The sequence below is a fragment of the Schistocerca gregaria genome, chromosome 1 (genome assembly GCF_023897955.1).
Source record: "Schistocerca gregaria isolate iqSchGreg1 chromosome 1, iqSchGreg1.2, whole genome shotgun sequence".
Lineage (NCBI taxonomy): Eukaryota > Metazoa > Arthropoda > Insecta > Orthoptera > Acrididae > Schistocerca > Schistocerca gregaria.
This window is the reverse complement of record NC_064920.1, coordinates 541,753,089-541,772,747: the sequence shown is the minus strand read 5'-3', so window position 1 is coordinate 541,772,747 and position 19,659 is coordinate 541,753,089. Positions and strand designations below refer to the sequence as shown.

Below are 19,659 nucleotides of genomic sequence, written 5' to 3'. Positions count from 1 at the left end.
AAGTAGACTTTCATCCACTGTAACGTCCAGTTCAGGAACATAAGAAGCTTTGAACTTATTTCCAAGGTTCTGTAAACTGGCTAAATTTTGTTCAGTGATTTCGCAAAACCTTTTGTAAGACATTATGTCATTGAAAAATGGAGTTGATATGCCTACATGCCATGTCTAGTAGAGCCATAATTCAGGTTTCTGAACAACACTGCAAAATGGTTAGAACAAGGAAAGTTCAAAGTTCTTCACACGATAGCAGCAAGACATAATATCCGGTGGTTGAAACACACTGGCTGATATCTTTAACTGTTTCCACCTGTATCATTTCCATCAAATCCCTACCAAAAAGTGTTACAATATATTAACAATATACGAAAAGGATAGTTGCTGCTCACCATATAGAGGAGGTGCTGACTCGCAGAAAGGTGCAACAAAAAGACTGTCAGAAAGTTAGCTTTCGGTCAACAAGGCCTTTGTCAAAAGTAGACAAAACACACACACACACACACACACACACACACACACACACACACACACACAGAATTAACACACACACACGGCCACAGTCTCTGGCAACTGGAGTCAGACTGACCGAGACTGTGGTTGTGTGTGTGTTAATTGCATTTGTGTGTGTGTGTGTGTGTGTGTGCGTGTGTGTGTGTGTGTGTGTGTGTGTGCTGTCTACTTTTGACAAAGGCCTTGGTGTCTGAAAGCTAACTTTCTGACAGTCTTTTTGTTGTACCTTTCTGCAACTCAATATCTACACTATATGGTGAGAAACAACTGTCCTTTCTTTCATTTATTGTTACATTCCATACTGGATTTTCCATTGTTCAAATATGTTAAGTTCATCATCAGCAAAAGGAATTATACTGCCACGATTAGCAGTAAGTGGTAATCTTGGTGGAGCCTAATCAGTATCTGGATCAACAACATGCCACTAGAGACCAGTCTATATCAGTGTCTTCCTCAAATTCTTTCTCAATTGATGAAAGTGCAAAAGAGTCATTACCATATTCTGAAACACAAGTGTCTTCCCACTGCTTTTTCGCACTGCAACAATCACGATTCATTGACGAAAACTGCAAGTACACGTAACACTGCAACAATTGCACTAGTTTCAACAACTTCATGAGCACAAGCCAGTAGCTTACACTGCAATAAAATATGAAACTTCTAGAAACACTAACTTATGACAGCAGAAGTAACTGTTGTTGTTATTGTGGTCTTCAGTCCAGAGACTGGTTTGATGCAGCTCTCCATGCTACTCTATCCTGTGCAAGCTTCTTCATCTCCCAGTACTTACTACAACCTACATCTTTCTGAATCTGCTTAGTGTATTCATCTCTTGGTCTCCCTCTACAATTTTGACCCTCCACACTGCCCTCCAATACTAAATTGGTAATCCGTTAATGGCTCAGAACATGTCCTACCAGCTGATCCCTTCTTCTAGTCAAGTTGTGCCACAGATTTCTCTTCTCCCCAATTCTATTCAGTTCCTCCTCATTAGTTATGTGATCTACCCATCTAATCTTCAGCATTCTTCTGTAGCATCACATTTCAAAAGCTTCTATTCTCATCTTGTCCAGACTATTTATCGTCCACGTTTCACTTCCATACATGGCTACACTCCATACAAATACTTTCATAAACGACTTCCTGACCCTTAAATCTATACTCGATGTTAACAAATTTCTCTTCTTTAGAAACGCTTTCCTTGCCATTGCCAGTCTACATTTTATGTGCTCTCTACTTTGACCAACATTAGTTATTTTGCTCCCCAAATAGTAAAACTAATCTACTACTTTAAGAGTCTCATTTCCCAATCTAATTCCCTCAGCATCACCTGATTTAATGCGAGTGCATTCAATTACCCTCGTTTTGCTTTTGTTGATGTTCATCTTATATCCTTCTTTCAAGACAATGTCCATTCCATTCAGCTGCTCTTCCAAGTCCTTTGTTGTCCCTGACAGAATTACAATGTCATTGGCGAACTTCCAAGTTTTTATTTCTTCTCCATGGATTTTAATTCCTACTCCAAATTTTTCTTTTGTTTCCTTTACTCCTTGCTCAATATACAGATTGAATAACACTGGGGATAGGCTACAACCCTGTCTCACTCCCTTCCCAACCACTGCCTCCCTTTCATGCCCCACGACTCGTATAACTGCCATCTGGTTTCTGTACAAATTGTAAACGGCCTTTCGATCCCTGTATTTCACCCCTGCCACCTTCAGAATATGACAGAGTATTCCAGTCAACATTGTCAAAAGCTTTCTCTAAGTCTACAAATGCTAGAAACATAGGTTTGCCTTTCCTTAATCTTTCTTCTAAGATAAGTCATAGGGTCAGTATTGCCTCACGTGTTCCAATATTTCTACGGAATCCAAACTGATCTTCCCCGAGGTCAGCTTCAACCAGTTTTTCCATTTGTCTGTAAAGAATTCGCGTTAGTATTTTGCAGCTGTGACTTATTAAACTGATAGTTCAGTAATTTTCACATCTGTCAACACCTGCTTTCTTTAGGATTGGAATTATTATATTCTTCTTGAAGTCTGAGGGTATTTTGCCTGTCTCATACATCTTGCTCACCAAATAGTAGAGCTTTGTCAGGACTGGCTCTCCCCAGGCTGTCAGTAGTTCAAATGGAATGTTGTCTGCTCCCGGGCCTTGTTTCGGCTCAGGTCTTTCAGTGCTCTGTCAAACTCTTCATGAAGTATCATATCTCCCATTTCATCTTCATCTACATCTATATCCTCTTCCATTTCCATAATATTGTCCTCAAGTACATCACCCTTGTATAGACCCTCTATATACTCCTTCTACCTTTGTGCTTGCCCTTCTTTGCTTGGAACTGGGTTTCCATCTGAGTTCTTGATATTCATACAAGTGGTTCTCTTTTCTCCAAAGGTCCTTTAATTTTCCTATACTCGGTATCTATCTTACCCCTAGTGAGATAAGCCTCTACATCCTTAGATTTGTCCTCTAGCCATCCCTGCTTAGCCATTCTGCACTTCCTGTCGATCTCATTTTTGAGACGTTTGTATTCCTTTTTGCCTGCTTCATTTACTGCATTTTTATATTTTCTCCTTTGATCAATTAAATTCAAAATATCTTCTCTTACCCAAGGAGTTCTACTAGCCCTCGTCTTTTTACCTACTTGATCCTCTGCTGCCTTCACTACTTCATCCCTCAAAGCTACCCATTCTTCTTCTACTGTATTTCTATCCCCCATTCCTGTCAATCATTCCCTTATGCTCTCCCTGAAACTCTGTACAACCTCTGGTTTAGTCAGTTTATCCAGGTCCCTTCTCCTTAAATTCCCACCTTTTTCCAGTTTCTTCAGTTTTAATCTACAGTTCATAACTAATAGATTGTGGTCAGAGTCCACATCTGCCCCTGGAAATGTCTTACAATTTAAAACCTGGTGCCTAAATGTCTGTCTTACCATTATATAATCTATCTGATACCTTTTAGTATCTCCAGGCTTCTTCCATGTATACAGCCTTCTTTTATGATTGTTGAACCAAATGTTACCTATGATTAAGTTGTGCTCTGTGCAAAATTCTACAAGGCAGCTTCCTCTTTCATTTCTTTGCCCCAGTCCATATTCATCTACTACGTTTCCTTCTCTCCCTTTTCCTACTACTGAATTCCAGTCACGCATTACTATTAAATTTTCGTCTCCCTTTCGCTACCTGAATATTTTTTTTTATCTCCTCATACATTTCATCAATTTCTTCATCATCTGGAGAATTAGTTGGCATATAAACTTGTACCACTGTAGTAGGAATGGGCTTCTTGTCTATCTTGGCCACAATAATGCACTCACTATGCTGTTTGTAGTAGCTTACCCGCACTCCTTTTTTTTTATTCATCATTAAGCCTACTCCTGCATTACCCCTATTTGATTTTGTATTTATAACCCTGTATTCACCTGAGCGAAAGTCTTGTTCCTCCTCTCACCGAACTTCACCAATTCCCACTATATCCATCTTTAAGCTACCCATTTCCCTTTTTAAATTTTGTAACCTACCTGCCCAATTAAGAGATCTGACAGTCCACGCTCCGATCTGTAGAATGCCAGTTTTCTTTCTCCTGATAACGACGTCCTCCTGAGGAGTCTCCGCCCGGAGATCCGAATGTGGGACTATTTTACCTCCGGAATATTTTACCCAAGAGGACGCCATCGTCATTCAACCATACAGTAAAGCTGCATGCCCTCAGGAAAAATTATGGCTGTAGTTTCCCCTTGCTTTCAGGTGTTTGCAGTACCAGCACAGCAAGGCCGTTTTGGTTAGTGTTATAAGGCCAGATCAGTCAATCATCCAGACTGTAGCCCCTGCAACTACTGAAAAGGCTGCTGCCCATCTTCAGAAACTACATGTTTGTCTGGCCTCTCAACAGATACCCCTCTGTTGTGTTTGAACTTACGGTACAGCTATCAGTATCGCTGAGGCACGCAAGCCTCCCCACCAACAGCAAAGTCTATGGTTCATGGGGAATAACTACTACAATTATGATGGACATGTTGGTGCTAACTGGTGGCAGTTAAAAGAACTATAATGTTTATAATCAGCATATTTGTGCAGGAATGCATAAAATTTGGAGGTATGAGTTATCTTGGGATAATATTTATCAGCAAAATGGATTATCTTGGAATAATCAGTTAGAAGATTAATAGCTAACTTTGTAAAATGGCCCTCAGTCTTCTTTAACTGGGTTTTAAACGCTTATTTTTGCACTTTGTTTTAATCTGTGGGTGGTGATTTTTTTTTTTTTTTTTTAAAAAGAACTGATTCTCTCTTTTGAGTAATGACTTTGCAGAATAGTACACATACTTTGATCCTCCTTATCAGGTTAAGATTTGGAAGTGACTAGTGCAATAGTTACTTTTATGTGCTGCAATTAACTAACATCTCCTACAGTCTTTTAAAGACCGCAACTTATTTGTAGATCTAGCATAGTCATGTTATTGGGAGTGATTCATAATTTTAGAGGAACAGAGATAAAGGCAATATCTCTTAAATTAAAAAAAAGTCTCAGGTAGACTGTTGTTCCTTTTTTATTGCCATTTATTTATACACTGATGTGCCAAAGAAACTGGTATAGGCATGCTTATCCAAACACAGAGATATATAAACAGGCAGAAAATGGCACTGCGGTCGGCAATGCCTTTATAAGACAGCAAGTGTCTGACACAATTGTTAGATCAGTTACAGCTGCTACAATGGCAGGTTTTCAAGATGTGAGCGAGTCTGAACATGGTGTTATAGTCAATGCACAAGTGATGGGACACAGCATCTCTGAGGTAACGATGAAATGAGGATTTTTCAGTGCAACTATTTCCATGAGTGTACTGTGAATATGAGGAATCCAGTAAAACATCAACTCTCTGACATTGCTGTGGGTAGAAAGAGATCTTTCAAGAACGGGATTGATGATGACTGAAGAGAATCATTCAACATGACAGAAGTGCAGCCCTTCTGCAAATTGCTGCAGATTTATGTGATGAGCCATCAAAAAGTGCCAGCATGTGAACCATCCAACGAATCATCATCGATGTAGGCATTTTGAGGCAAAGGTCAACTCTTGCACCCTTGACGACTGCATGACACAAAGCTTTATGCCTTGCCTGGGCCCATCAACACTGACATTGGACTATTGATGACTGGAAACATGTTGCCCGACAGACGAGACTCGTTTCAAATTGAATCGAGTGGATAGACCTGTATGGGTATGGAGAAAACCTCATGAATCCATGGATCCTGCATGTTGGCAGGGAACTTTTCAAGTGGCTGGAGGCTCTGTAATGGTGTTGCGTGTGTGCAATTAGAGTGATATGGGATCCCTAATACATATAGATATGACTCTTGACAAGTGACATGTAAGTAAGCATCCTGTCTGATCACCTGCATCCATTCATGTCCATTGTGTATTCCAACGGACTTTGGAAATTCCATCAGGACATTGCCAACCCCACACATCCAGAATTGACACAGAGTAGCTCTAGGAACACTCTTCAGAGTTTAAATGCTTCCGCTGGCCACCAAACTCCCCAGACATGAACATTATTGAGCATATCTGGGATGCCTTGCAACGTGCTGTTCAGAAAATATATCCACCACCTTGTACTCTTAGATTTGTGGACAGCCCTGTAGGATTCATGGTGTCAGTTACCTCCAGCACTACTTCAGACATTAGTTGAGTCCATGCAACATCATGTTGCAGCACTTCTGTGTGCTCACGGGGGCCCTACATGATATTAGGCAGGTGTACCAGATTCTTTGGCTCTTCAGTGTAAATAGACACTGACCAGTGTGGCACAGCAGTTCTGACACTGGACTAACTTTCAAGAGGAACATGGTTCAAATCTCTGTCAGCCATCCAGATTTAGGTTTTCCATTTTCTCTAAAACACTAGGATGGTTCATTTGAAAATGAATGGCCAGTTTCTTTCCCCATCAGAGGCATACCTTAAGTTGTTCTCTTTCTCTAATGACATTGTTGTTGAGTGGGCTTTAAAGACTAATCTTCCTTTTCCTTATAAAGACAAACCTGACATTAGCTCAGACTGTTTTATAGCTTCCATAATTGCTCCAACCTATTCATTTACTTTTTCAAAAAATTGGTTGCCTTTCTATAGTATTAATTTGCCTCAAGTAATTATGTATTTTTGTTTATTAATATGATAAAAATTAATTTATTTATTTGTACAAAAATTAGCAATTTTATTTCCATGTATTTATTACAAAAGTTTCCTTAAGTAAAAACAAACAATGGGAAGCCCAAATTGGAATATTGACAATTGTATGAAAATAATAGATTGCTACTCACCATAAAATTGATATGTTGAGTTACAGACCAACACAATGAAAAAATTGCTACATATAAGCTTTCATGAACAGCCTTGTTCAGAAAAGAAAAATACACACACATTCACACAAGGAAGCACAACTCACACACACGATATCACCATCTCTGGCAAGAACACAACAGAAATGTGTCAAATAGAAGCAACAATCCAAAGTGGAGTGAAGAATGGATTGCACAATGCTGGTAGCAGGAAGAGGAATCAGTGCTGCCTGGCAGAGCATGCAGGAACTAGAGGTGGCAGAACAGTCACAGCATCAATGGTTTTGGGGGAGAGGAGAATGGGGGACAGCAAGGAGAAGAGCAGAGAAGGGGAAAGTCCGGTAGATGCACCAGAAGAGAGCAGTGCACAGTGAGGATGAGAGGAAGGGAACTGTGAGGAGGTGGCAGGACAGAGGGGGTGGAAATAGTTGGGTGGAGTGTGTGGGGACAGTAGGTTACCATAGGTTGAGGCTGGGATGATTTTGGAAGCAGAGAATAGGTTTTAAAGGATAACTCCCATCCACACAGTTCAGAAAAGCTGGTGATGGAGGGGAGGATCCAGGTTGTGGAGCATCCAAAGAAATCAAGCATGTTGTGCCACAGGGATGTCCACTTTGCTCTTGACCACAGTTTGGCAGTGGCTATTCATTCTGGTGTACAGTTGGTTGGTAGTCACACCAATATAAAAAGTTGAATGGTGACTGCAGCAAAGCTTGTAGATGACATGGCTGCTTTCAGAAATGGCCCAGCCTCTCACGAGGTAGTGTACGCATGTGTGCATTTGCTTAAGTAACATTTAATTGGATGTTCATTATGTGTTGTCACCTTCTTGAAACTCTTCTTAACATGGCAATTTCCTGCAGTACCTGTTTTTTTTTTTTTTTTTTTTTTTTTTTTTTTTTTTTTTTTTTTTTTTTAATGAAATTTGCCTTCTTGATACTGAAAGATGAATTAAACAAAGCCTCCAATTCAGTAATATTCTCAACTTTAAGTTTTACTTGAGCATCTCATAATTTTCCTGTTTTTACAAATTACCAGTGAGGTAGCTGATAAACAGTGTTTTTCACCTTGTCCTGATTTGCTTTGGCTCACGCTTTGCTGTATATTTGTTAACATATTTAGAAATGGTAAGTGAGCAGTTTATTTATGTCTCATTCTTCTTCTGCTTCTTTTTTCATTTTGGCCATCTTAAGATCACATAAATTCGCTTCAACTTTGTTTCTTCTGGTATTTCATTTTTCCCAATATTCTTTCATTCTCAAACTTTGCGACCATTATTATGAGCTCTAGGATTTATTTTTTTATTCACAATTGGTGGATTAACGGGTCTAGTACTAGCAAATTCATCTTTGTTCTTCTGTCCAAGATGATTTTGTTAGGGGCCTTATCCTGTCCTCAAAATCTTTGAAGGCCTGAATTTTTTATTTAAAAATCTGGTTCCTTTATTCTTATTTCTCCCAGATCTCTTTGTATCTCTTGGATCCACCATATTTTGGTTTTCTTGTTCATCAGAAATTGTGTGTTTCACTGTGTTAACTTCCCCTGGTCCATTCTGAGAATGTGTGTGAAGCACATGCTCCTTCTTCTCCTGAAGACATCAGAATTTTTTTCTATTTTGGTATACAGTTCCTGGTCGGCTCAACCAGGTAGGGTTGATAGAAGAGATAGAGAAGATCCAATGGAGAGCAGCGCGCTTCGTTACAGGATCATTTAGTAATTGCGAAAGCGTTACGGAGATGATAGATAAACTCCAGTGGAAGACTCTGCAGGAGAGACGCTCAGTAGCTCGGTACGGGCTTTTGTTGAAGTTTCGAGAACATACCTTCACCGAAGAGTCAAGCAGTATATTGCTCCCTCCTACGTATATCTCGCGAAGAGACCATGAGGATAAAATCAGAGAGATTAGAGCCCACACAGAAGCATACCGACAATCCTTCTTTCCACATACAATACGAGACTGGAATAGAAGGGAGAACCAATAGAGGTACTCAGGGTACCCTCCGCCACACACCGTCAGGTGGCTTGCGGAGTACGGATGTAGATGTAGATGTAGATGTAGATGTAGACCATCTTATGTTCTTCGAGGTCCTAATATTCTCCTGAGAATCTTGCATTCTATCAGTTCTAGCCTCTTGATCACTCCGGTTCTTACTAAGTTGAGAGTTTCTGCTGCATATAGAGCTTCAGGGCGGATCACTGTTTTTAATGTTTCAGTTTTGCATTTATTAAAATATTCTTCTTATTGTAGGTGTTGACAGTTAGTTTATATGCTAAGTTCATTTTGTTTATTCGTGCTCCCATTGCTTCTTTTTCAGTCATTCCATTGTCTATCCATTCTCCAAGGTATCTGAATCTCTCCACCTTCTGAATTTCCCCTCCTTCTGTTGTCATCCATCTAGGAGCTGTCATGATGTTTGCCATGTAATGTGTTTTCTTGATAGTGATTTGTAGGCCTGCTTTAGCTGCCTGTCTCTGCAGTTCTGTGGTTTGGTTAACTGCCTCTTCTAGTGATTCAGACAAAATCACAATGTCATCTGCGAATGCTAGACAGTCTACCTATACTCCTTTATTCTTACACTCTAGTCATATTCCACCCAGTCCTTTCATTCCTTGTTGCCACTCTCTGATTATCTTATCGAGGACACAATTAAAGATCAAAGGGGAGAGTCCATCTCCCTCCGGTGTTAATCTTAAAGGCCTCCAACAGCTTTCCTCAGAACTTGGATGTTGTGTTGATTAGGGTCTGTTTAGCCAGTTCATTGGATTTTCTGTCCAAATTCATCTCCCCTATAATTTGGAACAGTGTGTGTGCATCTACAGAATCATTGGCTTTCTTGAAGTCTATGAATGTAAGCATGAACATCTTGCTCCTCTGTTTTTGATAAGTGATTATTAGTTTTAGATTCAGGATCTGTCCTGTGCATGATCTCTCCTTTCTGAAGCCTCCTTGGCACTCATCAATTTGTGGATTTAGTTGTTCTTCCACTCTATTTAGCAGTGCTTTTGAGAACACCTTATAGGTCACAGGTATTAAAGAAATTCCCCTGTAGTTCCCAAGTTCCATCTTATCGCCTTTCTTGTGTATGGGATGTATTGGTGCCAATGTCCAACCTTCTCGAAGCTGCTGCCCTTTCCAGATTTTTCATACAAAAGTTCTCTGATCACATTCTCATTCACATACTTTTTTGTGATGATCCCATCTTCCCCAGGTGCTTTGTTATTTGTCAAGGTTCTTATAATGTTCTTAACCTCTTCTATAGTTGATGGTTCTGAGTCAAGGTTTGGTTCTTTCTCATTGTAATTGAATGTCTCAGATGGTGCTTCACAATTCAGGAGGTCTTCAAAGTATTCCACCAAGATCTGACTGTTTTCCATGTCTCCATACACTGTCTTTCCTTCATTATTCTTAAAGCTGAGTTTTGAAGGATCATATCTACTTAAGTTGGTCTTGAACATTCTATAGAAGTCTTACATGTTGTTCTTCTGGAAGTCTTCTTCTATTTGAATTAAACATTCTTGCAAATATTTCCTCTTGAGATTTCTGATAGTTTTAGCAGTGGTTTTACTTACTTCTTGGAAGTTCTTTAGATTTTCTGGTGTTCACCAATCAACCCACACTTTTTGCTTGCTTTATCTTCTTCTATCAGCCACCATGCATGTTTCTTCCTCTTCTCCAGGTGAACTGTTTAAGTTGTCAATCAGTACACCTTTCAACTGTTTCCAACCTTGATAGTTCTTCTGATTCAAGCTCTCCTTAAAATCTTTGCTAGTTCTAAGTTACTCTGTATCATACTTCCTAATAGAGGTAGTGTATTTAGTCTGATGGGCTCTTGGTAGAATTTTGATTTTTATTTTTGATAGAAAGCGATCTGAGTCTAAATTTGCACTCTTGAGGACTTTGAATTTCCTTCTCTACATGTCTTGATAAGGCTACATGGTCAAGCTGAAACTCTCCTAGTACTGGTTTGGGGGATACCCATGTTTTCTGTTTTCTTGGAAGGCATTTAAATGCCATTGATCTCATTATCAGGTCAAAGGTCTTAAAAATTTCCACTAGTCATTCACAATTCCTATTAGTCCTGTTGTGGGCTGGATAGTTCCCAATTATGTTTCTGAACTTCCTCTCTTTCCCTAGCTGAGCATTGAAGTCTCCAAATAGTATGATAACATTCTTAGTTGGAATCTTCGATAGTGTTTCCTCCAGGTCTTCCCAAAATTCTTCCACTTTCTCTGGGTCAGTTCTATCAGTCTCATTTGTGGGAGCATCTTCATTGACAATGATATAAATCTTATTTGCTCCCATAAAGGTAAGTGTGGAAAGTCTACTGTTTCTGGATCTGGAATCAGTGATGGCTCCCAGGATTTGTTTATTGATTATAAAGCCTGTGCCCAGTTGAGGTATGTTCTTCATTACTTGTCAGGTTTTCCCTTCAGATTGTGATATCCTTCTGATTCAAATGCTGCTTCGTCTGTATATCTTGTTTCTTGTAATGCAGTTGCAATGATTTTTTGCTTGGCCAAAGTAACAGTGAGATGTCTCAGTTTTGAGGAGTGAGTTAATGTTGAAGGTAGCAAAGTATGACACTTTCTTACTTTGCAATCGCTTGCATGCTGGTGCGAATTCCCCAGAATCTGTTGGCTCACTAATATTGTCATTGACAACAGTGGATTGGTTACCACATGGGGTAGTGCTTCCTCTAAGAGAACTTACCATCATGCTGAATCGAATGATTTATGTTGGGGTCAACATCTAGGTGTTAACAGGCTTACAGCTGGGGTAGTTAGCTTCAGAGGTGCCTTGAGATGTGACCTGGCTTCTCTTTTATGGATTTTTGGGTACCAACCCTCCTCCTTTATCCAGGCTTGGGACCGGCAGCAGCACTTTCAGATTACTCAGTCCATCCATCAGTACTTCAGGCAGATGTTATTATTATTATTGACTCTTTTTGTTTTGATTTCAAGGGATGAAGGAATAAAATGCCAGCCAGCTTGAATGTGGTTTTCAGCCATTTTGTCAGTAAATAACAGGCAAATTCCTATGTCCAAATGCACAAGCATTTTGCAGAACAATGTGACATTTGACCATGTGTTTACACTAGCTGCAGGCAGAAAGGGTAAACAAATTCATCCCTGGTTGGGAAGAAAGGGAGGGGAGGGCAGTGAGCTGTTAGTAACATTAAAATGCCTTTGGAGATGGTGACACTTTCATAATAATGGCCTATATGTAGGAATGATTGATTCTCCATAAAATAGTGGTCCCAACCCTGCATCAGTTGGATACAAGGCACCAGAAAGGAAGGATACATGAATAAAATTTCATGTTTGCCTCTTATGTTATGTAATTGAGCATCTGAATATTTTATGTGGAGATTTTCATGTAGTCATGTGCTATCTAGCACTCAAATGTGACCTAAAATACAAAGTGCATCCATAATGTAAGTTTCCTTGGTGTTGTGACCAGAAACAAAGCACAACTGAAAAAAATTATTGGAACAGGTACAGGAAGTCTCAGGCTGTTTTTCAACGTATTCATCACCAAAATTCATACATTTGTCATATTGTGGAAGCAATTTTTGTATCCCTATGTCATAGAAGTCAGTCATCTGAGATTGGAAACATGGTGTGTCAACCATCTCAGCCTCTCTGTCAGACTGAAAATGCTGACTCTGACCAGATAGTAATTTTTTGAGGTTCAGGGAAAGATGGAAATCACTGGGAGAAAGGTCTGGGCTAAAGTGGGGATGGTCAAACATCTCCCAGCTGAACATCTGCAGGAGCTCTGTTGTTTGTCGAGCCATGTGTGGATGTGTATTACTGTCCAGCAAGATAACATTGGCACTGAGCATCCTCCACCATTGCAATTAATGCATCATTTTGCAGTAATGCTCAGCATTCACCGTCTCATCTCTGCTTAGAAATTAAATAAGGAGAACTTGCCATCTGTAACAGAACACTGAACACAGTACTTGCTGTGTGACAATCTGCTTGAATTTCATCTTGCAGGGAGAGCATTGAATGCTACTTTCTCTGTGGTGTATCGTATGCAACCCACAACTCATCACCTATGATGATACAGTCCAGAATCTCATTACCTTCATCATGGTGCTGCTGAAGGAAAATCAAGGTTGTCTACACATGCTGCGCTTTGTGGTTCTGGTGTCAGCTGCTTCAGCACCCACCTGGTGTGCAATTTCTGGAGCAAGTGCTCCATAATAATTTATGTAACAAGAAGTGACTGCTGAGTTCCAGTGTTGTGAACTAACAATACTCCATAAAACATCCCCACATAATTTGCCTGTAATGATGAATAGCCTCCAACTGCATTCCTCATCATGAACATTTTGGTGACCTGCTGCAAAATGTCTGCATCAGTAACGCACCACCTGTTTGCTGATGACATTAGGCACACGACCTGGGACAGCTGATTATCAAATTCAGTCAGCACTATGTTCAGTGCATTCAAAACCTTTATCACTGACTGCACTTCACACACAGCAGGAGCTGGAATATGAGCCTCCATTTTCAACCACTGCTACAAAGCTACTGTGAGATCTAGGGAAGTTCCACTAGGACATGTACCATGTCATGTGATTACTCTTACCACGTACAAGCAATTGCTCCATGCAACATATTATTTGATAACTGTAGTACCAGTAGCAAACTTACTTTATGGATGTCCCACAAACATATCATCAACTGAAGGACCTTTATCTGACAGTGACGCAATTTCCACCTCCAGACTATTGGTTTTGGTCAACTTAGTATTCTGAAATTATGTGCTGAATATTTTGCCATTTTTACTTGATATATCATTTTAAATATGTAAAAGACAATTTTAATGACCAATTTGGCATGTTGCCTCATATTGTTACATTATGATACCATGATGCAAAACTGGGGTTCATTAACACTCTTAATATATAATTTATGTATATTGGAAATCTGTTTTCAGTAATTAAGCCATGAATAAAGCTTCTGAAAATAACAGTGTTTACTAAGCATTTTTGTTCACTTCCTTAAAATAATTCACATCCACATGGTACATTCCTCTGTTATACAATGAGGCATAATAGTGATTACATCTCTTTATTAGTTGTTTGCTTCACACTCAAACAAAACAGTGATATACACACAGCTTCACTGCACTGTAATTTAACATTCAACTGTGTTGGAAAAAATTAGCTTTATGTTTATTTGCTAGCTTCAAAGAAGGACATTGTCCGAAGCTTAAGCTAAAGTTGTATGATGTGTGATTCGAGTGTACCGGGATCCGCTAGAAGCTGTAAATTTGTGCCGCTTCATATAATGGACAAACAGAATGAAAAAGTAAAGATAATGGATAAACTAGAGACAAGAATTTGTACCAGATATCAATTTCTTGCACTGGATTGTTCTGTCTATTGTGTCTTTGCATCCAACTTTATATGACTTGCTATTTTTTTTCTTATACTTCTCCTTGTTTAACACACTTGTCCCACTTTACACTCTTGCTTTACAGTGGTGCTTCCTGTCCTTGATTTCCACATAACTTAACTGTCAAAAATAAGGATATCAAAAAATGAGAAAGTTGTGTGTCTGTTGGATTGTTTCTGTCTTATAGTTTTTTAAAGAATGGTTTAAATAGTAACAATGTAACTACTATATTCAATCCATTGTGTTCACTGTTTTCCACTCACAAGGAATACAATAGATTTCAGACATAGCATATTATTGCATCCACTTTTTTATTTTCAGTAGTTTCTATACATTATCAAATCCTGATATTTTATGTATGAAAGGTCATACAGCTGCTACACCTTTTTTCCACAGAGAGTGAAGTAAACAATGGAAAAATGTATTTTTCTATTTCTCACTTTTAATCTCTCTAATGACTTCTGCAGTAATTAAAAATAATTCATGGTCTGATTATTTGAGAACCTTTTGAAGACAGCAGGGATTAGAGTTGAGTGATTCAAGGAAATGCTGGAAAACAGGAATCAGTTACAAAAAGACTGCAATTTAAATCAAGCTCTTACCAAATAATGAGTATAGTGTGAACAATGTGTCACTTCATTTAGTGTCTTGAATATAACAATTATCTTTTAATTGCTGTTGAGCTTAATGCCACATCTAACTGCTAAATATTATGTAAAAAAATATTAGTGACCAGAGCATTCAGTCAATAAAATTTTACTTTATTTCAAACATTGGGCTGTAGATATGCTAACTATCTCAACAAGCATTATGACTGACAAACTGTCTATTGGCTTCTGTCTTGGGTTCTTCGGCCGACTTTCATCTAATGATTTTTTTGACGTTTCGCCAGCACGAGTGGCTGGCACTGTCAAACAGAGAAACCTGTGCAAAACAGAAGCCCTACCACCTAGGCTGTATGGATTACCCAAGATCCATAAGAACAATGTTCCACTGAGACCTGGATCACCGTCATATAAACTGGCAAAACACTTGGCCTCTCTGCTCCAGCCACACATGGGGAAGACCGACACATACATTAAGAACTCAGGACATTTCATTGAGAAGCTGAAGAAATTGAAACTTGCACCAAACGACATCCTGGTCAGCTTTGATGTTGTATTGTTATTTACGAAAGTGCCTCTCAGTGACGCTCTGGAGCACATCAGTTCCATTTTCCCGCAAGACATCAGAAAGCTCTTCCATGCATGTCTCACCACGAGCTATTTCACGTGGAATGGCGATTCCTACGAACAGCTGGAAGGCATCGCCATGGGTAGTCCTCTCAGTCCAGTGGTGGCCAACTTCTTCATGGAACAATTCGAAGCACAGGCACTGGACTCAGTGACTTGCAAACCTAAGGTGTGGTACAGGTACGTTGATGATACTTTCTTGGTGTGGAGCCATGGTGAAGAACAGCTCGGTGACTTCGTAAGACACTTGAACAGCCTCCATGCCAACATAACATTTACCATAGAAGTAGAAAAGGACAAGAAACTGCCATTTCTAGATGTGCTGGTTACAAGGGAAGGCAAAAACCTGGGACACAGCGTGTATCGAAAACCGACACACATGGACCGATACCTGCACAAACTGTTAAACCACCACCCAAGCCAGAAAAGAGGCATGATTAGTATGCTCGTAACAAGAGCAGGACGAATATGTGAGCAACACCTCAAACGAGAAATGCAACACCTGGAAACTGTCCTGAGGAGCAATGGGTACTCCACAAATTATATTAAAAGTGTAACAGAGCCAAACACTGGGCGAAGTAAGGAACCAGAAAAAGAAATGTCGGGTACGGCCTTTCTGCCATACATTCCCAGAGTGATGGACAGAATCGGCCGTATATTGTGCAAACATGGCATAAAGACGATTTTCAAACCGACAAGGAAGATCAAAGAGTGTCTTAGATCGGCGAAGGAGAAAGGAGACCCACTTGCAATGTCGGGAATATACCGTATCCCATGCACATATGGAAAAGTTTATGTCGGAATGACTGGACGATCCATTAACACCAGGATCAAAGAGCATTAGCGACATTGCAGGTTGGGGCAGGTGCAGAAATCAGCCGTGGCAGAGCATGCACTGAATGAGACCGACCACGTAATAAAATTCGCCGACACAGAAGTTCTGGCTGTATAGAAGCACTATCACATACGCTTGTTCAGAGAAGCTGTAGAAATACAAAAACACGCAAACAGTTTGAACAAGAAAGAGGAAAGCCTTAAGGTAAACAAGGTAAACAGATCCTGGCTTCTCGTACTGCAGCAAACGACCATCGCAGGTAGCAAGAGGAGAACTGCACCGGAAATGACCGCGGAGAAGCCCTCGAACATTGGCGCGCCAGGTACATATAGTCTGCGCCCGCGAGCTTGGCTCCAGTTCACCCCCGGCAATGGAGGGTGAAGCTTTGACAATGGCAGCCACTCATGCTGGCAAAATGTCAGAAAAATCATTAGATGAACATCGGCCGAAGAACCCAAGACAGAAGCCAATAGGCAGTTTGTCAACAAGTGGCCACGATAGCCTTAACAATTTTGTAAGCCTTATGACTGTCAAAAGAGAGAATTCTGCAAAGCCACTATCTTTCATTTGGAATATGAAGCAGTGCTGTTATTGTAGCACTGTCAGAAGGCATTTTCTCATTAATCACTAGATTCTCCTTTATTCATTAAATAATCATATTTTATTTATTTTTATTTGTTGTGTACTGCATCACTTCAACAAAATCATCCCAGTGCCATACTAATAAATAAATGAAAATCCTTTTGTCATGGCTAAGGCTATGGAGGAAAGCTTCATGACTGTGTTTCAGGTTGAGTCTGATTAATAGGGTTGGTTGCAAAAAAGTGTTTCCACTTGAAAATCAGTTCATAATTTCAAATGTCATTATAACAAATTTTGAGTGAAATACTAACACTGAAATGAGGAAACAAAAATGCTCACCATGTAGTGGCTGCATTGAATGATAAATAGGTATGTAAACATGAATTGGAACACGGTAACTCATATGTGTGTTTGGAGGGGGGGATACCTAACAGACCAATGAAAGTAAGAATAATTTGTTATATTATACAAAGAAATGCTTTGGCACTGACATCCACATAATATCTTACATTTTGAATGCTACTCATTTTTTGTATATAAATAATACTAGGGTGAGAGTTATGAATGGTCTGAAAAGTAAAAGAGGCTACCCATGGTGGAAACAGTAAATGAGACACATTAGTACTCTCAGCTGCACTTATGATTTGTGCATGAATGTTGATCTTGGATTCTGAATAATTTATCTTCCTCTATCCTACATGAGTACAGTAAAGGAAAGTCCTTGGGGAATTACAAATAGTGGAAAGAGTAAGAGTAGTGTCACTTAATAGTTGAAACAAATATGAATAATGGAAAGAATAAAAATAGTATATTGTAAATTATTACCTTTACTCCTTTCACAATTATTTCTTGCATCAGTTATCTCCTTAAATCAGTTCCTTCATTATTCTTTCCCCTTAGCTTCAAATGAAGGAATGTGAAAGTGTTTCAGTAACATTACCCTTAAGGTTCTCTTGGCCTTGTTCCAATTTCTGTTTTACACAAATGGATTCTTATTTACTTTGTGTAATATGAATCATTGTGCAGTAGTTTTTGTGTTTATAATGTAGTATTTTATTCTTTTACAGGGTATTGTCCTGAATATTTATGTGAATAAAAATTGTATTTTTTTTTTTTTAATCAGGAGAACAAAGTGAAGGACCTATGCCATGCCAGGTGTGTGGGAAACTCATATCTCGTCGTACAAATATGTACAAGCACATTGCTCGCATGCATACTGCCCTTCCTACTGCTAGATGTGAGTACTGTGGGAAAACAGTGAAGAACAAATTTGCCATGCGAGACCATGTGCGTATGCATCACATACAAATAATGAGTACCTCATCCATGGACACCAGATGCTCTCCGACCTTCACTACTTCCACTGGCAGTTCATCAGTTTCTGGGAATCCTAGTACACCGTAGTCTAGCATCTCTAGATGAGATTGATCATTATAGATACTAGTAGTGTGTTCAGCTGCCTTACTGTCTTTCACTATCGACAAAAAGTCATCTACGTAGCAAAATGCTAAGTAGATTGTCAGTTGCACCATACTGCTTGGACTTTTATTATAATATTGCATATTCAGTTGCTCTTAGCAAAATATCCCCAGTTCATTAAGAATAAATAAAGTTTTGCAAACCATTGTTAGATGTTTCAGACCCAGTGTATAATGTGTGAGAAAGATGTTTGACAACCAATGTATAATATGTGAGAAAGAATGACGTTCAAAGTATAATATAACTTTAAATCTCATAAGCTGATGCACTGGTACTAAAGCACAAAAAATTCTGCAGACCAGTATGAGTCAACAAGTGAAAATGTTTAACAGAAAAACATTTTTAAAGATTGCATTATTGATGAAGTAATTGAAAATATAAATTCAAATTAATTTCACCAAGTGATGGTGGTAAAACTTACAGCGTTTCCTTTTTTCTGTACCATTCCAGTTAACGTATTGAGTGAGATAAAACTGTCTATATGCCTCTGTAATCACCCTAATACCATGTATCTTCTTCTCATAATCTCTGCACGAGATGTACGATGGTAATAGCATAATGCCGATGTTTTAGCAAAAAACTTACTGACTGCTGTATGACTGAAAACTGTCTTGGATGAAAATAACTTAGTACATCAAACTGTAGCAGATAGACATTCAAATGCATAATACTCAGGCACAACAACTCACCAAAGTCTGAAACAGTCCTCTATCATATTTAAATATGTAAATGAGGCTGTTTAGGCAGATTCACAGTCTCATATATGTTTTCAAACAAGACTGCAAGTATGGGGGCATTAAATACAGACACATCTGTCGCCTAATTATAGCTTTCTTTCATGACTCCCATCATTTGGCTTAGTCAAAGAGGTAGAATGGTTTTCATGGTGACAAAATGTAAAAATCATACTTGTAAATAAAAAAATTCTTTATCTTTATGAAATTAATCTAGAATGCACATATCCCTTTTTTTAAAAAAAATTGATGATGCTCAGGTAATAAAATAACACACATTCAATACTCTTTTTTTCCCTCACACACTAATCTTTTATGTGTGGAATAACCTCCTGGGAGTCAAAATCATAAAACATAATAACTTTTTTTTTTAAACTACAGAAAAATGGCATAAGAGTAACTAAAAGGAAGAAATTGGATTCATCAATGACATACCATAGTTAAAAAGTTAAGACTATGCATCAAACTTTAGTGTATATAGACACTAATACACTACTGGCCATTAAAATTGCTACACCATGAAGATGACATGCTACAGA

At 38.9% G+C, this 19,659-nt stretch overlaps 1 protein-coding gene across 1 annotated transcript in view; it reads left to right on the top strand.

The window, feature by feature from the left end:
- The window catches only part of LOC126355719 (protein abrupt-like), a 269,896-nt gene extending 251,363 nt beyond the window's left edge, over window positions 1-18,533 (top strand). Inside the window, exon 7 of the mRNA XM_050006162.1 lies at window positions 18,031-18,533. Coding sequence (XP_049862119.1) covers window positions 18,031-18,311 — 281 coding nt within the window. The 3' untranslated portion in view covers window positions 18,312-18,533. The remainder of the gene's footprint in view (window positions 1-18,030) is intronic.
- The last annotated feature ends 1,126 nt before the right edge of the window (window positions 18,534-19,659 follow it).